The sequence below is a fragment of the Oncorhynchus tshawytscha genome, linkage group LG14 (assembly GCF_018296145.1).
Source record: "Oncorhynchus tshawytscha isolate Ot180627B linkage group LG14, Otsh_v2.0, whole genome shotgun sequence".
In the NCBI taxonomy this organism is placed as follows: Eukaryota; Metazoa; Chordata; class Actinopteri; order Salmoniformes; family Salmonidae; genus Oncorhynchus; species Oncorhynchus tshawytscha.
Genome location: NC_056442.1, coordinates 42,443,228 through 42,460,168, shown reverse-complemented (window position 1 = coordinate 42,460,168; position 16,941 = coordinate 42,443,228). Strand labels below are relative to the sequence as shown.

Genomic DNA, 16,941 nt, shown 5'->3' with positions numbered 1-16,941 from the left:
GCTCGACCACTCAAGGACATTGAGACTTGTCCTGAAGCCACTCCTGCAGTGTCTTGGCTGTCTTCTTAGGGTCGTTGTCCTGTTGGAAGGTGAACCTTCACCCAGTCTGAGTTCCTGAGCACTCTGGAACAGGTTTTCACTCTACTTTGCTCTGTTCATCTTTCCCTCGATCCTGACTAGTCTCCCAGTCCTTGACGCTGAAAAACATCCCCACAGCATGATGCTGCCACCACCATGCTTCACTGTAGGGATGGCGCCATGTTTCCTCCAGAAGTGATGCTTGGTATTCTCAGTTTCTCAGCTCAGCTCAGCTCAGTTTGGCCAGGCGGACAGATCTAGGAAGAGTCTTGGTGGTTCCAAACTTCTTCCATTTAAGAATGATGGAGGCCACTGTGTTCTTGGGGACCTTCAATGCTGCAGAAATGTACCCTTCCCCAGATCTGTGCCTAGACGGAATTCTGTCTTGGAGCTCTATGGACAATTCCTTTGACCTCATGGCTTGGTTTTTGCTCTGACATGTACTATCAACTCTGGGACCTTTTTTATATAGACAGTGTGTGTGCCTTTCCAAATCATGCCCAATCAATTGAATTTACCACAGGTGGACTCCAAGTTGTAGAAACATCTCAAGGATGATCAGTGGAAACAGGATGCACCTGAGTTCAATTTCGAATCTCATAGCAAGGGGTCTGAATACTTATGTAAGTAAGGTATTTTTATTTATTTTTTAATTTTCAAACATTTGTAAACTTGTTTTTGCTTCGTCATTATAGGGTACTGTGTGTAGAATGGTGAGGAAGAAATCAAGGGGTCTGAATACTTTCCGAATGCACAGAAATGGTGTAATACAATTGTCAACCTAAAATATTGTCATAATTATTTATACGGGTTTTATACACATGTTCTGTATAAATACCCTCTTAAAATGTATGTAAACGGACCGTAAATGTCTCGGGGCTCTATTTCTGGCTGGCGTTAAGGTGGCGCTAGTTGTCATACGCAGGTCAGTTTGCAATTTCGTCATGTAAAAACTGGCGCACTGGCATTTTCCAGCCCTAACAGCAGGTTCTTATATCAGCTCGGTTGCACTCAGCTCGCTTGGGCGGCGTGGAAATGTGTCCTTAAAAACATGATCCAAAGTGCTAATTTCAGGCAGCGCTGATATGGATTTTTAAGACTAACCAAAACCTGGTTTTAGCGGGAACTCAGTTGGTTATATCATGAATTTTGACAGCAGAAACTCCTTTTTTCTGACAACAGAAACTCCGTCACGGCCTATCCAGCCGTGACGCACATATGGAACAAGAGTAGGCTAAAGTGCTTTTGGTGCCTGTATAGTTCGTATTTATTAACATAAAAACATTTTGTTTTTCTGATTTCGTTTTATTTGGCATAGCATCCCCTCTCGATAAATGCTTTTTTTTTGTCTTACCCAATGCAATTGCCAAGTAGTCAAGACTGTCGATAAAGGGTTTGGTTCCTGAGATCGCTTGGAAATAAAACTTAATCACCAACCCTTTATTAAAATCTAACATTTGAGGAGTTAAACAGTGTGCAGACATTCCCTTATCTATACGTTTTTGGCAGGCCCACATTATTCTGGCCATTCAGGTCAGGTATTGGACAAACGTAAAACCCAGTCCATGATGTAGATTACGTGTCCATGCCCATCCTGAAACGACAGATGAGAACCTTTGTGAACCTCGTATTTAGAAGTAACCTGTAACAATTGCTTGTTTTCCATTTCATATGTTCACAACCCAAGCCCTCCCGTAGGCCTATATAACAACGGCTGGTTCAACAGCAATGTCTTTTTTTTATGCTGGCCATTTTTATGATGTCATTACATTTGACATGTGGTTGTAATAAAGAAAAAAATACTTTTTTTATAAACAATAATCTTATTAGAATGATTCACCTTTCTGATTTTACGGTTACAACATATGTGGTGCGCATGCAATGCAACTTCTGGAGATGTTTGAATGCGATCTGATTGTAAAATGGTTCCGATTTTGTTCATAAAACAGACCTATTTGAGAGCACTATAACAGTGAGTGGACATTCTCTCTCTATATTGGATCTTTGTCCAGCTACTGTGAAAACCCTCCATAGTCTGTTGTTTTAACATTCTATGCCAGCGGGGAGCAATTGTGGTGCCTGTAAGTCTGACATCGCCAATTTAAAACAAGTTGTTTTGTTTAAAATGTGTTTTATAGGTTGTCTTTTTAGGCCTTATCAATAATGAATTTAACCTTGCTTATTGACAATGTTTGGCATGTCCATACTCAGACATAATGCCATTTACAGTAGGCCTAGCCTCTATTTCAGTGTGAATACTATTGAAGACATGTAATTACTTAGAACAATGTGGACTGCAAATGGGTTGAAATAGGTCTACATTTTATTTCATTTCTCTCAGCCATTTAACAAACTAACTTTACAGTTAGTCGTTCTGCCCCTGAACAAGGCAGTTAACCCACTGTTCCTAGGCCGTCCATTGTAAATAAGAATGTTTTCTTTACTGACTTGCCTAGTTAAATAAAAAATGTCAGAATTGGAGAAGATTCCAAGGCAATACATAGACATTAAGTACACAATTTGAAGCAACCACACATTTCACCATGGAGCACGTTCTGATTGGCCAGTGAGGGGGCGAGCCTCGACACACCCACAACTTGTTTATTCGTCAAAATCCGGCCCTTTCGCTCCAACGCCAGCAAGTGCGCTGTTATTTGTGATGGTGAAAATGGCAAAAATATTTCTGACACCCCTGAAACTATAACACTGTTTCCTGCGCTTAGATTTACCATTGTGATAGGCTTGTTGAAATGGAGCCCTCAATGTTTGTTTTCTTGGAAAGCTGTGAGCGCTATTATACGATACAAGAGCAGCCCTTTAAAGCTGGCTGGCTAGCTAACAAACACAAAGTGCAGATCAATTCATTATTTTCCAGTATCTTATCACACCATGGTTGACCAACTCCCTGACCAAAATGGCTGACCTTTATCAAGTCAAATCGAAGTTTCTTGGTCGTGTACACAGTTCAACAGGTGTTATAGCGATGCAGCGAAATGCTTATGTTACAAGCTCCTAACAATGCAGTCAAATGTCAAACCGCTAGAATGTAAGAAAATAAATCAAGAATGGCAGACAAATCCAATTAACAACCCAAATAGCAGTATCAAAATGCTATCCATAAATAAATTCAGCAAAAAAAAGTATTTCAAAGATAATTTGTAAAAATCTAAATAACTTCACAGATCTTAATTGTAAAGGGTTTAAACACTGTTTCGCATGCTGGTTCAATGAACCATAAACAATTCATGAACATGCACCTGTGGAACGGTTGTTAAGACGCTAACAGCTTACAGAGGGTACGCAAGAGGCCTTTCTACGGATTCTGAAAAACACCAAAAGATGGTCCCTGCTCATCTGCGTGAATGTGCCTTGGTCATGCTGCATGAGGACTGCAGATGTGGCCAGGGCAATAAATTGCGATGTCTGTACTGTGAGATGTCTAAGACAACGCTACAGGGAGACAGGACGGACAGCTGATCGTCCTTGTAGTGGCAGACCACGTGTAACACCTGCACAACAATTGCCAGAGTTACACCAGGAATACACAATCCCTCCATCAGTGCTCAGACTGTACGCAATAGGCTGAGAGGCTAGACTGAGGGCTTGTAGGCCTGTTGTAAGGCAGGTCCTCACCAGACATCACCGGCAACAACATCACCCATGGGCACAAACCCACCGTCGCTGGACCAGACAGGACTGGCAAAAAGTGCTCTTCACTGACGAGTCGCGGTTTTGTCCCCCTGGGGGTGATGGTCGGATTTGCGTTTTTCGTCAAAGGAATGAGCGCTACACTGAGGCCTGTACTCTGGAGCGTGATCAATTTGGAGGTCCATAATGCAGTGTGTCACAGCGTCATCGGACTGAGCTTGTTGTCATGTAGGCAATCTCAACGCTGTGTGTTACAGGGAAGACATCCTACTCCCTCATGTGGTACCCTTCCTGCAGACTCATCCTGACATGACCCTCCAGCATGACGATGCCACCAGCCATACTGCTCCTTCTGTGCGTGATTTCCTGCGCGACAGGAATGGCAGTGTTCTGCCATGGCCAGCGAAGAGCCCGGATCTCAATCCCATTGAGCACGTCTGGGACCTGTTGGATCGGAGCGTGAGGGCTAGGGCCATTCCCCCCAGAAATGTCCGGGAACTTGCAGGTGCCTTGGTGGAAGAGTGTGGTAACATCTCACAGCAAGAATTAGCAAATCTGGTGCAGTCCATGAGGAGGAGAGGCACTGCAGTACTTAATGCAGCTGGTTGCCACACCAGATTCTGACTGTTACTTTTGATTTTGACCCCCCCCCTTTGTTCAGGGACTCATTATTCAATTTCTGTTAGTCTCATGTCTGTGGAACCTGTTCAGTTTATTTCTCAGTTGTTGAATCTCATGTTCATACAAATATTTACACATGTTAAGTTTGCTGAAATAAACGCAGTTGAGTGAGAGGACGTTTCTTTTTTTGCTGAGTGTATGTACACTAGGGGAATTTACACACGCTAAACTAAGAATATCTACAGCTGTGATGCATAAAACATTGAGTTGCACCACCCCATTTTACCCTTAGAACAGCCTCAAATCATTGAGGCATGGGCTTTACTGTCGAAAGCTTTCCACAGGGATGCTGGCCCATGTTGACTCCAATTTTTCCCAAAGTTGTCAAGTTGGCTGGATGTCCCTTGGTTGGTGGCTGGATGTCCCTTGGTTGGTGGCTGGATGTCCCTTGGTTGGTGGCTGGATGTCCCTTGGTTGGTGGCTGGATGTCCCTTGGTTGGTGGCTGGATGTCCCTTGGTTGGTGGCTGGATGTCCCTTGGTTGGTGGCTGGATGTCCCTTGGTTGGTGGTTGGTGGCTGGATGTCCCTTGGTTGGTGGCTGGATGTCCCTTGGTTGGTGGCTGGATGTCCCTTGGTTGGTGGCTGGATGTCTTGGTTGGTGGCTGGATGTCCCTTGGTTGGTGGCTGGATGTCACTTGGTTGGTGGCTGGATGTCACTTGGTTGGTGGACCGTTCTTGATACACATAGAAAACTGTTGCGGGAAACCCAGCACCGTTGCTGTTCTTGACACACTCAAACCGGTGCGCCTGGCAGCTACTGCCATACCCCGTTCATAGGCACTTAAATATTTTGTCTTGACCATTCACCCTCTGAATGGCACACACACACAATCCATGTCTCAATTGTCTCACTCACTCACACATGAACTAACACACACTAATTTACTCTCGCTTAAACTCACACACATTAACACACACACACACGTGCATGGACACTACACACAAACTGTACACCTTTTCTATAGATGCAGTTAGTCATTAAGACTGCTCACAGCAGATAAATAACCCCATCACTTTCTATATACTGACTCACCTCCAGTTGTTTATCATGCTTAGATAGAGCTTTACATTCACTTAGAATGCTCACGTGAGCAAGAGAGTGGGAAAGCGAGAGAGAAATTAAGAGAATTTGCATCTCTAAAAGCAAATGCATTTACGTGCGTGTGTGTGTGTGTGTGTGTGTGTGTGTGTGTGTGTGTGTGTGTGTGTAAACCCTCTCCCCTCTCCATCCAGGCCCACGTTCCGTTACTTCACGTGGCACACCTGTGTGCTGGGCATCGTGGGCTGTGCTGTTATGATGTTCCTGATCAACTCTATCTACGCCTCAGCCTCCATTGCCTTCATGCTGCTTCTACTGCTGCTCATCCACTACCTCAGCCCTACCAGCAGCTGGGGCTATATCAGCCAGGCTCTCATCTTCCACCAGGTACACACACACTTCTGTTCTACATCCACTACCTCAGCCCTACCAGCAGCTGGGGCTATATCAGCCAGGCTCTAATCTTCCACCAGGTAGGTACACACACACTTCTGTTCTACATCCACTACCTCAGCCCTACCAGCAGCTGGGGCTATATCAGCCAGGCTCTCATCTTCCACCAGGTACACACACACTTCTGTTCTACATCCACTACCTCAGCCCTACCAGCAGCTGGGGCTATATCAGCCAGGCTCTCATCTTCCACCAGGTACACAGTACAGTGTGTACACACACACACACTTCTGTGCCACATTCACTTCCTCAGCTACATCAGTCTGCAGAACATTATGATGTCATCCAGTAGGGTTGAGCGGTGTCTAGATCGTTATACTGTACTTCTCATCTCGGGATTTACGGTATTACCGGTTTAGTACACAAAACCGCATAAAAGCCCATTGGGCGTCTATTACCAGAATGCTTACAAAATTTGCATAATTAATAGCGAATTTCAAGCTGCTAGATAAGTACTGTATGTTAACGAGCGCAAACTAAAATAAATGAATCACAAAGACAGGCAATCTAGCTCAAAGTTAAACACATATAGGAGTTACTGAATGTCTTTTTTGGTCAGTTTGGACATCTTCAAGCGATTTGTGAATGAGCAACGTTGTGCAAGTGAACCCATTTGTTATGCATCCTTCTCTGAAGGAACAACAACGGTGTTGTCGCTAGTGCAGCATCCGTACATGTGTGGAGTCTGGATTCACTAGGGCAACGGGCCTGCTTGCTCTGACTTGAGGGAGGGGGAGGAGCAGACGGGCTGAGAAGAGAGAAGGGAAAAAAACGCCAGAGAATCAAGATAACAGTGTCAGTTGTACAGAACTCATCCAAAGGGCTTTGACTTCTCAAACATGGCAGAAAGCTAACACAATGTGATCCCCTGTCGCCTTATTAATTCAGCCTCTTACTTAGATGTCTAGCAAATTGAACTTGAGTCGCATTAATGCAGAATTAGTTCATACAGGAAAACAATATAAAATGCATAAGAAATAGTGTATTTTGGCTGCGTTTTGTAAACGCAGGTCTAAAATGCTTGTTGTAATTTCTGCTCTTCATCAGACTAATTTTGTGTTTCTGTTGCAGTATCAGCAGACAGCACTCTGACTGATGTGGAGCTACTTTTCTCTGGCACTTTTCTCAGTGTAACCAGCCTACTTTTCTCCAGTAAAATGCTAGATTTAACTTTAAAACATAGAATATAGCCAGCTGCATTTCCTTTCTATGATAAACATTATAAATATGATGGCCATGCATAATTTTTGCAAAAAAGACCTTGCTTTTTCATTGTAAGCTCCTTGTGTGACTGCCAGCCAAATAGCGTTGCTCTTCTGTTGTCATGACTTTCAATATAAAATGCAACCCTTGTCAATACACAGCTCTACTCACCTCAGTCACCTGCTCCCTCTTTCACCTGTTGTTATTTACAAACAAGTTGCTCAACTATGGTAAGCTTCATAATGTGCCAGGTGAAATTTAAGAACGCAATTTGCTTTATCTCCTAACGTATTGCACAAGTTGACTGTGGGTATTTACTTAAGTAGCTACAAATATGACAATTTATTGAAAAACTTCAAAGATAGTTTTGACGGTATTGAAAAACCATCCCATGACTATTTGGAAATACCCTGCTATAAGGTGTGTGTATATACGGTATACCGCCCAAGCCTCTTATCCAGAAGTGTTTGTGCATTTGTCCTCTATTTTACAAGCCTTTTGCTCTGCACGCCATATTTTCAAGGAGGGGGGTAGTGTTGCTAGGAGGGACCGTTGCCAAGGGGACGGTTGCCAGGGCAGTAAGGTGCCAGGAGCCTGTCAAAAGCTAGGCTGCTCCAGGAGCATTATTACAGCCACTTAACTTATTGAGCCTTTCTCCTCCACTGCTCCCTCCTCCTCTCCTCCCCATCCCCCAGTCCCCAGGGAGAGAGGGAAACGAGGGGAACGCAGAGAGACTGGCCCACTTAGATTAAACTAACACGTGTGTGTGTGTGTGTGTGCGTGTGTCTGGGGATTACGAGGGTGCATGTTTCGGTAGTGCTCAGTTTGGATCGGTGCCAACTGGGTGACATTGAGGAAAGACGAAGAAGGGATTCATGTGATCCAGCCAAGGAGATGCAAGCTGATAGTATTGAAGGAGTGATAGAAATGAAGTTTGCTAAAATAATACAAGTTGGAAATGCAATGGAAGAGGGTAATGGAGAGGAGTGATTGAGAATAGAAGTGATGGATCAGAAGATGGCGATGGATCAGGAGAGAGGGTGATGGAGAGAGACAGCGTGAGGGAGAGATGGAGCGGTAGATGAGTGGAGGAGGCAGAAGCACATTGACTCCAGGACCTTTCTCTGTTTAGCAGAAACTTTGATAATGATGATTATGATGATAATGATTGTGTTATTATGAGTGTTTAGCGTTCTCATCATTAGCAGTATGTAAACACAAACATGCATATACTCTCACATAAACATGCATTCACACACACACACACACACACACACACACACACACACACACACACACTAATTATTCAGATGAGGTTGTCTGGTCATAAGCATGGTTTCAGTACTTTTTATCATAGTGATTAGTTATTAAAATACTTATCTTAGTATCCTGTCTCCTGTAAAGTAATCACTGATCTTAAGGAAACCTAGAATCGACTACACATCTGTCACAAATCCAGCCATGCCCCTTCAGTGATAACTCCAAGGAAGGGTGGAAGGAACAATGTTTTCAGAGGATTTTAATAGTCCCATTATCTTGAATATCTGCCATTTGGACCTAGTATTTGCTAATTATCTCTATGGTTGGCTAGGTAACAGGAATGAATATAGGAGAGGCAGGTTTATGTTCCAGACTTGGAATGTTTCAACATTAGTACTATAGATATAATTACAGCTCTGTGATTTTTATGTAATGAGAATATGGCGGGAGGTCGGCGGTACTCCCTTTCTTTAATGACAACTATCTCTTCATGACCACCACCACACACCCCTCCTACACACTCCCTAGTCTGCAGTCTCTGCTACAGGCTCATGGCTTAATGGGATTCTGATTGTGGATCCAATTTGTTTCTGCATTGGCGGAATCCTGACTAGACCACACAGACACTCTGCAGACAGGGAGCTTGGTGTGGGGGATGCACAAGAACGTGTGTCAGAGGAGAGTGAAGGAATGGTTTTATTCAGAGTGTCAAACTTTAGCGATATACACCATTTTTCTAGTTGCCTGTAGTAACCAGATCTGTGATTTAGCCAACTCCTCTGGTTTGTTGTTGTACCATACATAATGTATATGACATGAACATGTATGGTATAACAATGAACAACTGGGGAGTTTGCCAAATCATCTGGCCACTACAGTACAGCAACATGCCTTGGCAACCAATGTACTGTACACATGTAGGATCTTCATTTGATCAGTCTTTTGCTGCTGAGAATTTTACTGTGCTGAAGGAAATGCAGAGGAGCTTTGTGATTTAAATAAATTCACTGAAAGCCCACACTAACACATGGTTATCTTAACAGTATTGCACCTTTCATGTAGCCTACGGCTAATAGCCTAACTACCGGACTAAAAGTATTTTGCTGTGACTATAGGTCAAATTAAGATTCTGCGTCTGTGTGTTACCACTTAGCATTCCAGTCATCCAGTCCTGATAACTATTGTGTGTGCAGTATAGAGCAGTGGGTACTAGGACCCCTGGGAGTACTTGGCCCATCCATGGGGTAATTGAGAAGGCTCATGAGACCAAAATGAGGGGGTACTCCTTCTGGCAGAGCAAAATTCTGTTGGTGGTACATTTAACCCAAAATGGTTGGGAACCACTGCTATAGAGAATACAGTATATAGCTCTGTTGTAACCTGTCTCTCTTTCTCTCCCTCCAGGTGCGTAAGTACCTGTTGATGTTGGACGTGCGTAAGGACCATGTGAAGTTCTGGAGACCCCAGGTGTTGCTGATGGTATCTAACCCCCGTAGCAGTGTAGGTCTCATCACCTTCATCAACGACATCAAGAAGAGTGGTCTCTATGTCCTGGGACATGTACAGCTTGGAGACCTGGGTAAGAGGGCATACGGAGATGTTGTCTTTTCCAGAATAAAGAATCCTTTCCCATTTCACTTCCATTATTCCCCAAGAGTGGCTGAATACCTCCCACTCATCTATTTCAGTTCAGGCTTCTTGGTGAATGTCTATGGGAATTGTTCGACTGAGTTGATGTCAAACCAATGTTTGAAGAAGTATGTCTCTGACTTGGCTAGTACAGTAACTAAAGTTATATGTGTGGTAAGCCAGGCTGCTTACCAGTGTGAAGTTTATTAGATACACCACCTCGTTCACGAAAATAGTTTGCTCCTACAGACAGTGAGTCGCTGCCAGGCGCTTGTTCCAGTTTCTCAGAAACGTCCGGCCTCCTGGGCTTTTCACCCACATCTGTGTCTAGGGTTTACCGAGAATGGTGCAACAAACAAAAACATCTAGTCAGACGGCAGTCCTGTGGGCGAAAACAGATCCCTGATGAGGTCGAAGGAGAATGGCAAGAATAACAGGTAACAGGCGGGCCACAAACAGGAAAATAACGACGCGGTACAACGGTGGTGTGCGCCAGGGGTACTTAAACTTTTTAATTCAGGACCCCCTTCCAGCATTGGAGAACATCCTGCACCGACCCGTCGCGCCCGCACAGTTTGGGAACCACTGCTGAACTGTGTCTCGGAATTCATAACTTGTCGGTCCTTGTCACACCGGGCTCCACTCCTATCAGCTAAAAACAAGGAGCGCCTCCAGTGGGCACGCCATCCCCAACACAGGACAACTGAGGAGTGGAAAACATTACCTGGTCCAACGAATCCCGGTTCCTGTTGCATCATGCTGATGTCAGAGTCAGGATTTGACGTAAGTAGCATGAGTCCATGGCCCCATCCTGTCTGCTGTCAACAGTACAGGCTGGTGGTGTGTGGGGAATGTTTTCCTGGCACAGGTCATGTCCCTCGGTCAGGTCCCTTGATACCAATTGAGCAACGTTTCCATGCCCCCAAAAAATCAGACTGTTCTGGATGCATAGAGGGGGCGGGGTCAGAACTGGTACTGGATGGGTGTACCTAATAAACTGGCCACTTAGTTTGTGTGTGTAGTGCTATATGGTGTCCTGTGATCGGGCTGTTGTCTGTAGTGTAGGTGTGTAGTGCTATATGGTGTTCTGTGATCAGGCTGTTCTCTGGTGATCAGGATGTTCTCTGTAGTGTAGGTGTGTAGTGCTATATGGTCTCTGGTGTTCAGGCTGTCCTGTAGTGTAGGTGTGTGGTGCTATATGGTGTCCTGTGATTAGGCTGTTCTCTGTAGTGTAGGTGTGTGGTGCTATATGTTGTCCTGTGTAGGTGTGTGGTGCTATATGGGGTCCTGTGATTAGGCTGTTCTCTGTAGTGTAGGTGTGTGGTGCTATATGGTGTCCTGTGATCAGACTGTTCTCTGAGGTGTAAGTGTGTGTAGGTGTGTGGTGCTATATGGTGTCCTGTGATCAGACTGTTCTCTGTAGTGTAGGTGTGTAGTGTAGCACCACACACCTATACTGTTCTCTGGTATAGTGTCACTTTTTTTTTTATCTTGACAAGGCTTTCAGTGGTGACCGAGCTCCTCCAGTATTGACAAGCCCAGCCTCTGTGTCTCTCAATTCAATTCAAGGGCTTTATTGGCATGGTAAACGTATGTTAACATTGCCAAAGCAAGTGAAATACAGTTGAAGTGGGAAGTTTACATACACCTTAGCCAAATACATTTAAACTCAGTTTTTCACAATTCCTGACATTTAATCATAGTACAAATCCCCTGTTTTAGGTCAGTTAGGATCACCACTTTATTTTAAGAATGTGAAATGTCACAATAATAGTATAGAGTGATTAGCTTTTATTTCTTTCATCACATTCCCAATGGGTCAGAAGTTTACATACACTCAATTAGTATTTGGTAGCATTGCCTTTAAATGTTTAGGGTAGCCTTCCACAAGCTTCCCACAATAAGTTGGGTGAATTTTGGCCCATTCCTCCTGACAGAACTGGTGTAACTGAGTCAGGTTTGTAGGATCCTTGCTCGCACATGCTTTTTCAGTTCTGCCCACAAAATTTCTATAGGATTGAGGCCAGAGCTTTGTGATGGCCACTCCAATACCTTGACTTTGTTGTCCTTAAGCCATTTTGCCACAACTTTGGAAGTATGCTTGGGGTCATTGTCCATTTGGAAGATCCATTTGCGACCAAGCTTTAACTTCCTGACTGATGTCCTGAGATGTTGCTTCAATATATCCACATAATTTTCCTAACTCATGATGCCATCTATTTTGTGAGGTGCACCAGTCCCTACTGCAGCAAAGCACCCCCACAATATGATGCTGCCACCCCCATGCTTCACGGTTGAGATGGTGTTCTTTGGCTTGTAAGCCTCCCCCTTTTTCCTCCTGGTCATTATGGCCAAATCAAATCTATATATAGCCCTTTGTATATCAGCTGATATCTCAAAGTGCTGTACAGAAACCCAGCCTAAAACCCCAAACAGCAAGCAATGCAGGTGTAGAAGCACGGTGGCTAGGAAGAACTCCCTAGAAAGGCCAAAACCTAGGAAGAAACCTAGAGAGGAACCAGGCTATGTGGGGTGGCCAGTCCTCTTCTGGCTGTGCCGGGTAGAGATTATAACAGATTATATGTGGTACCTTCAGGCATTTGGAAATTGCTCCCAAGGATGACCCAGACTTGTGGAGGTCTACAATTTTTTTTCTGAGGTCTTAGCTGATTTATTTTGATTTTTCCCATGATGTGAAGTAAAGAGGCACTGAGTTTGAAGGTAGGCCTTGAATTACATCCAATTGGTACACCTCCAATTGACTCAAATTATGTCAATTAGCCTGTCAGAAGCTTCTAAAGCCATGACATTTTCTGAAATTTTCCAAGCTGTTTAAAGGCACAGTCAACTTATTGTATGTAAACTTCTGACCCACTGGAATTGTGATACACTGAATTATAATTTAAATAATCTGTCTGTAAACCAATTGTTGGAAAAATGGTTTGTCATGCACAAAGTAGATGTCCTAACCGACTTGCTATAACTATAGTTTGTTAACAAGAAATTTGAAAAATGTGTTTTAATGACTCCAACCTAAGTGTATGTAAACTTCCAACCTCAATTGTAGATAATAAACAATAAAAATGTATAGTAAACATTACACTCACATAGTTCCAAAAGAGTAGACATTTCAAATGTCATGTAGATATGGAAGTTAATAAAAATTGGGTTTGTTTTTGAATTCTTTGTGGATCTCATTAATCGGAGGGAAATATGTGTCTTTCATATGGTCATACATTTGGCAGGAGGTTAGGAAGTGCAGCTCAGTTTCCACCTCATTTTGTGGGCAGTGTGCACAGCCTGTCTGCCTACTGTGGCCTTTCTCAATAGCAAGGCTATGCTCACTGAGTCTGTACATCGTCAAAGCTTTCCTTAAGTTTGGGTCAGTCACAGTGGTCAGGTATTCTCCCACTGCGTACTCTCTGTTTAGGGCCAAATTGCATTCTAGTTTGCATTTTTTAAATATAAATTCTTTCCAATGTGTCAAGTAATTCTCTTTTTGTTTTCTCATTATTTGGTTGGGTCTAATTGTGCTGCTGTCCTAGGGCTCTGTGGGGTCTGTCTGTGTTTGTGAACAGAGCCCCAGGACCAGCTGCTTCGGGGTCTCTTCTCCAGGTTCATCTCTCTGTAGGTGACGGCTTTGTTATGGAAGGTTTGGGAATCGCTTCCTTTTAGGTGGTTGTAGAATTGAACGTGTCTTTTCTGGATTTTGATAATTAGTGGGTATCTGTCTAATTCTGCTCTGCATGCATTATTTGGTGTTTTACGTTGTACACGGAGGATATTTTTGCAGAATTCTGCATGCAGAGTCTCAATTTGGTGTTTGTCCCGTTTTGCGAATTATTGGTTGGTGAGCCGACCCCAGACCTCACCACCATAAAGTAAACTGATTCAGGTATTTTCTTTGGTAGATTCTAATTGGTATGTCGAATTTATGTTCCTTTTGATGGCACATAATGCCCTTGTCTCTCAGCTCGTTTACAGCTTTGTGGAAGTTACCTGTGGCACTGATGAGATATGTATGGTTTTTGTGTGCTCTAGGGCAACTGTGTCCAGATGGAATTTGTATTTGTGGTCCTGGCGACTTGACCTTTTTTGGAACACCATTATTTTTGTCTTACTCAGATTTAATGTCAGGGTGCAGGTCTGGCTAAATCTGTGCAGAAGATTGTAGGTGCTGCTGTAGGCCCTCCTTGGTTGGTGACAGAAACATCTGATCATCAGCAAATAGTAGACGTTTGACTTAAGATTCTAGTAGGGTGAGGCCATGTGCTGCAGACTAGTTCTCTCGCCAATTCGTTGATATATATGTTGAAGAGGGTGGGGCTTCTCTCTCGTGTGTCTCTTCTGTCTGGAGCTTATGTTCTTCTGTGGCACACTGCCAAATCGGGTCACTATACATCAGGTCATCTCCTATTCTCTAGGAGCACTTGGCAGATAATGGCCCCTGGCCAAAATGTTTGCATAGATATTGATGTTTTGTTTCTCTCTCGCTCTTGGTCTCCCCCCTCTCTCAGACACATTACCGTCCGACCCTCTCCAGTGTCGTTATGACTCATGGTTGTCTCTGGTGGACCACCTCAACATCAAGGCATTTGTCAACCTCACCTTGGCTGACTCAGTACGGCATGGAGTCCAACATCTACTCTTCATCTCTGGCCTAGGTCAATGATTATATTCACTACTCTGATACCATGTTCTCTATTAGCTGTAACTGGCCCAACTGTCACTCATACACCTCTTTTACTATCATACCCATTGACTCGTCTCTCCCTCTTTCCATCCCTTTGTCTCTCTAGGTGGGATGAGGCCCAACACCTTGGTCCTGGGTTTCTATGATGACTGTACCCCCAAAGACAAACTCACTGACCCTGCCCTCGCAGATGCCACCGTCCCCACTCAGGACCCCGAGGACGAACGCCCGCCCTACCACTTTCCTGCCCTTCGCGTGTCCATTGATGGCAAGGAGGAGGGCAACGGAGAAAACGGAAAAGTCATGGGACCCCAAGAATACGTGGCGGTGATCGCAGACGCCATGAAGATGATGAAGAATGTAGCGCTAGCCCGCTACTTCCACCAGTTCGACCGGGCCTCGACCATCTCCTCGTCCCCAGGGAAGGGTGCTCTGTACGTGGACGTGTGGCCCGTCAACCTGCTGAGACCAGACAGCTCCAGCTACGTAGACACCTGCTCCCTCTTCCTGCTCCAGCTGGCCTGCGTCCTCAACATGGTCCGCGCCTGGCGCCATGCTAGACTCCGCCTCTTTCTGTGTGTGGAGGAAGGGCGGAGCCTGCGGGGCTCTGAAGGGAAGCTGGGTCAGCTGCTAAAGGAGCTGAGGATCAAAGCCAATGTGTACACGGTGCCCTGGGACCAGCAGGTGGCGCTACATTGGCAGAGGCAGGGTGAGGCGGGCAAGCGGAGGCCCTCCCGCCAATCACGGAGAGAGGAGGAGGGGCTGGGAAAGAAGGGGTTGTTTGAGGAGGAGGAAGGAGACGCCGACTATGTGAATAGCTTCCCTAGCAACGCCACAAGGCTGTCGGATGAGTATCTGTCGGCAGTTAATAGGTTGATCCTGGAGCAGGCCCACCCCCCTCCGGCTGTGCGTTTCCTGTATTTACCCCGCCCCCCGGCTGACACGCGCCGCTACACGGCCTACCTGCGCCAGCTGGAATTGCTCACCAAGGATCTGGGTCCTACCCTGCTCATACACGGGGTTACACCTGTCCTCACCACTGACCTCTAACCCTAAACTTTCACCAGCTAACCCCTGATTAAACCCTTATTTCAACCCCTTACCAAATTGCTGCAGGTGGAAGTGGTACTTAGACAAAGGTCAAGGATCCACTTACCTTCCTCAAAGCTGTACTAAAATACAGCCCCATCCTCCTTATGAATATGGAAGGGTTGCAATGGCCAAAAAGTAAATCATAAATAATATATTGATTTTACTCCTTCAAGGGGACTGAAGTCTGACACTCTGCCAAGTCATTGGAGCTCAGCTACATCTTTTGTTTTCTGTAAGCACTTTTGGAGTTTATCTACAAGATAAGAAACATGTGACCTTTTAAACATTTTCAGTTCAAATATGAAAATCTATCAATCTGTTTAATGGGACTATCTATTTATAGAAACAACAATAAAACATAATTAAAGAAATGTATTTGGGTGCTCTTGATCTGTTTTCCCTTTTAGAAGTATTTTCCTTTATATCGTTATGACTGACTGAACTGATCAGAATGCCAAAGTGCCCTTGTGTGCCTGAGTGTAGAAGACTACATTGCACACTCCTCATGTCAGCTTTAGGACCAGTTGTTTCCTGGACCTACTCTAGTCCTACTCTAGTCCAATTCTAGTCCAACTCTAGTCTACATGGAATCCCATGGATGTTTACTGAAAGGATATCTATTCTATATAGATCTATTTAATCTCTATGAAGCCCTTCAATTGGACACTACACTCCTATGCAAAGAATGCTGGTATATGACAGGTCCTACGCAGCTCAATGACTTTTTTGGGTGAACACATACTGGTACATCGACACTATTTTAAATTAAATAAAAAATGACATTCTAAAAGCACCATCCAAATCATATTTTAAAGTGTGTATGTTGTAATTGAATAAAGAAGCTGTTTTGTATAAGTTCTGTGTATTGTTTTTTTTTCTTTTTTTCGCTGTCATTATGCCAGCAATTTATCTAAACCTAGTTGAAATGTTGATTGTGTCAATGTTCAGGTTTAAGTATACTAAACAAAAATATAAGTGCAACATGTAAAGTGTTGGTTTCATGAGCTGAAATAAAATATCCCAGAAATGTTACATTCGCACAACAAAAAAATGTATGATAATAAACTAAATAAATGCATGTCTGTTAGTGAGCGTTTCTCCTTTGCCTAGATAATACACCCACCTGACACCTGTGGCATATCAAGAAGTTGATTAAACCGAATGA

The 16,941-nt window shown here is 44.1% G+C and overlaps 1 protein-coding gene across 2 annotated transcripts in view; it reads left to right on the top strand.

Moving 5' to 3' along the window:
• Positions 1-16,631, top strand: part of LOC112267237 (solute carrier family 12 member 9-like) — a 53,558-nt gene extending 36,927 nt beyond the window's left edge. For both annotated transcript variants that reach the window (XM_042297552.1, XM_042297553.1), the window contains exons 10-13: positions 5,641-5,833; positions 9,767-9,941; positions 14,509-14,655; positions 14,791-16,631. In XM_042297552.1, coding sequence (XP_042153486.1) covers positions 5,641-5,833; positions 9,767-9,941; positions 14,509-14,655; positions 14,791-15,734 — 1,459 coding nt within the window. In that variant the 3' untranslated portion in view covers positions 15,735-16,631. The remainder of the gene's footprint in view (positions 1-5,640; positions 5,834-9,766; positions 9,942-14,508; positions 14,656-14,790) is intronic.
• The last annotated feature ends 310 nt before the right edge of the window (positions 16,632-16,941 follow it).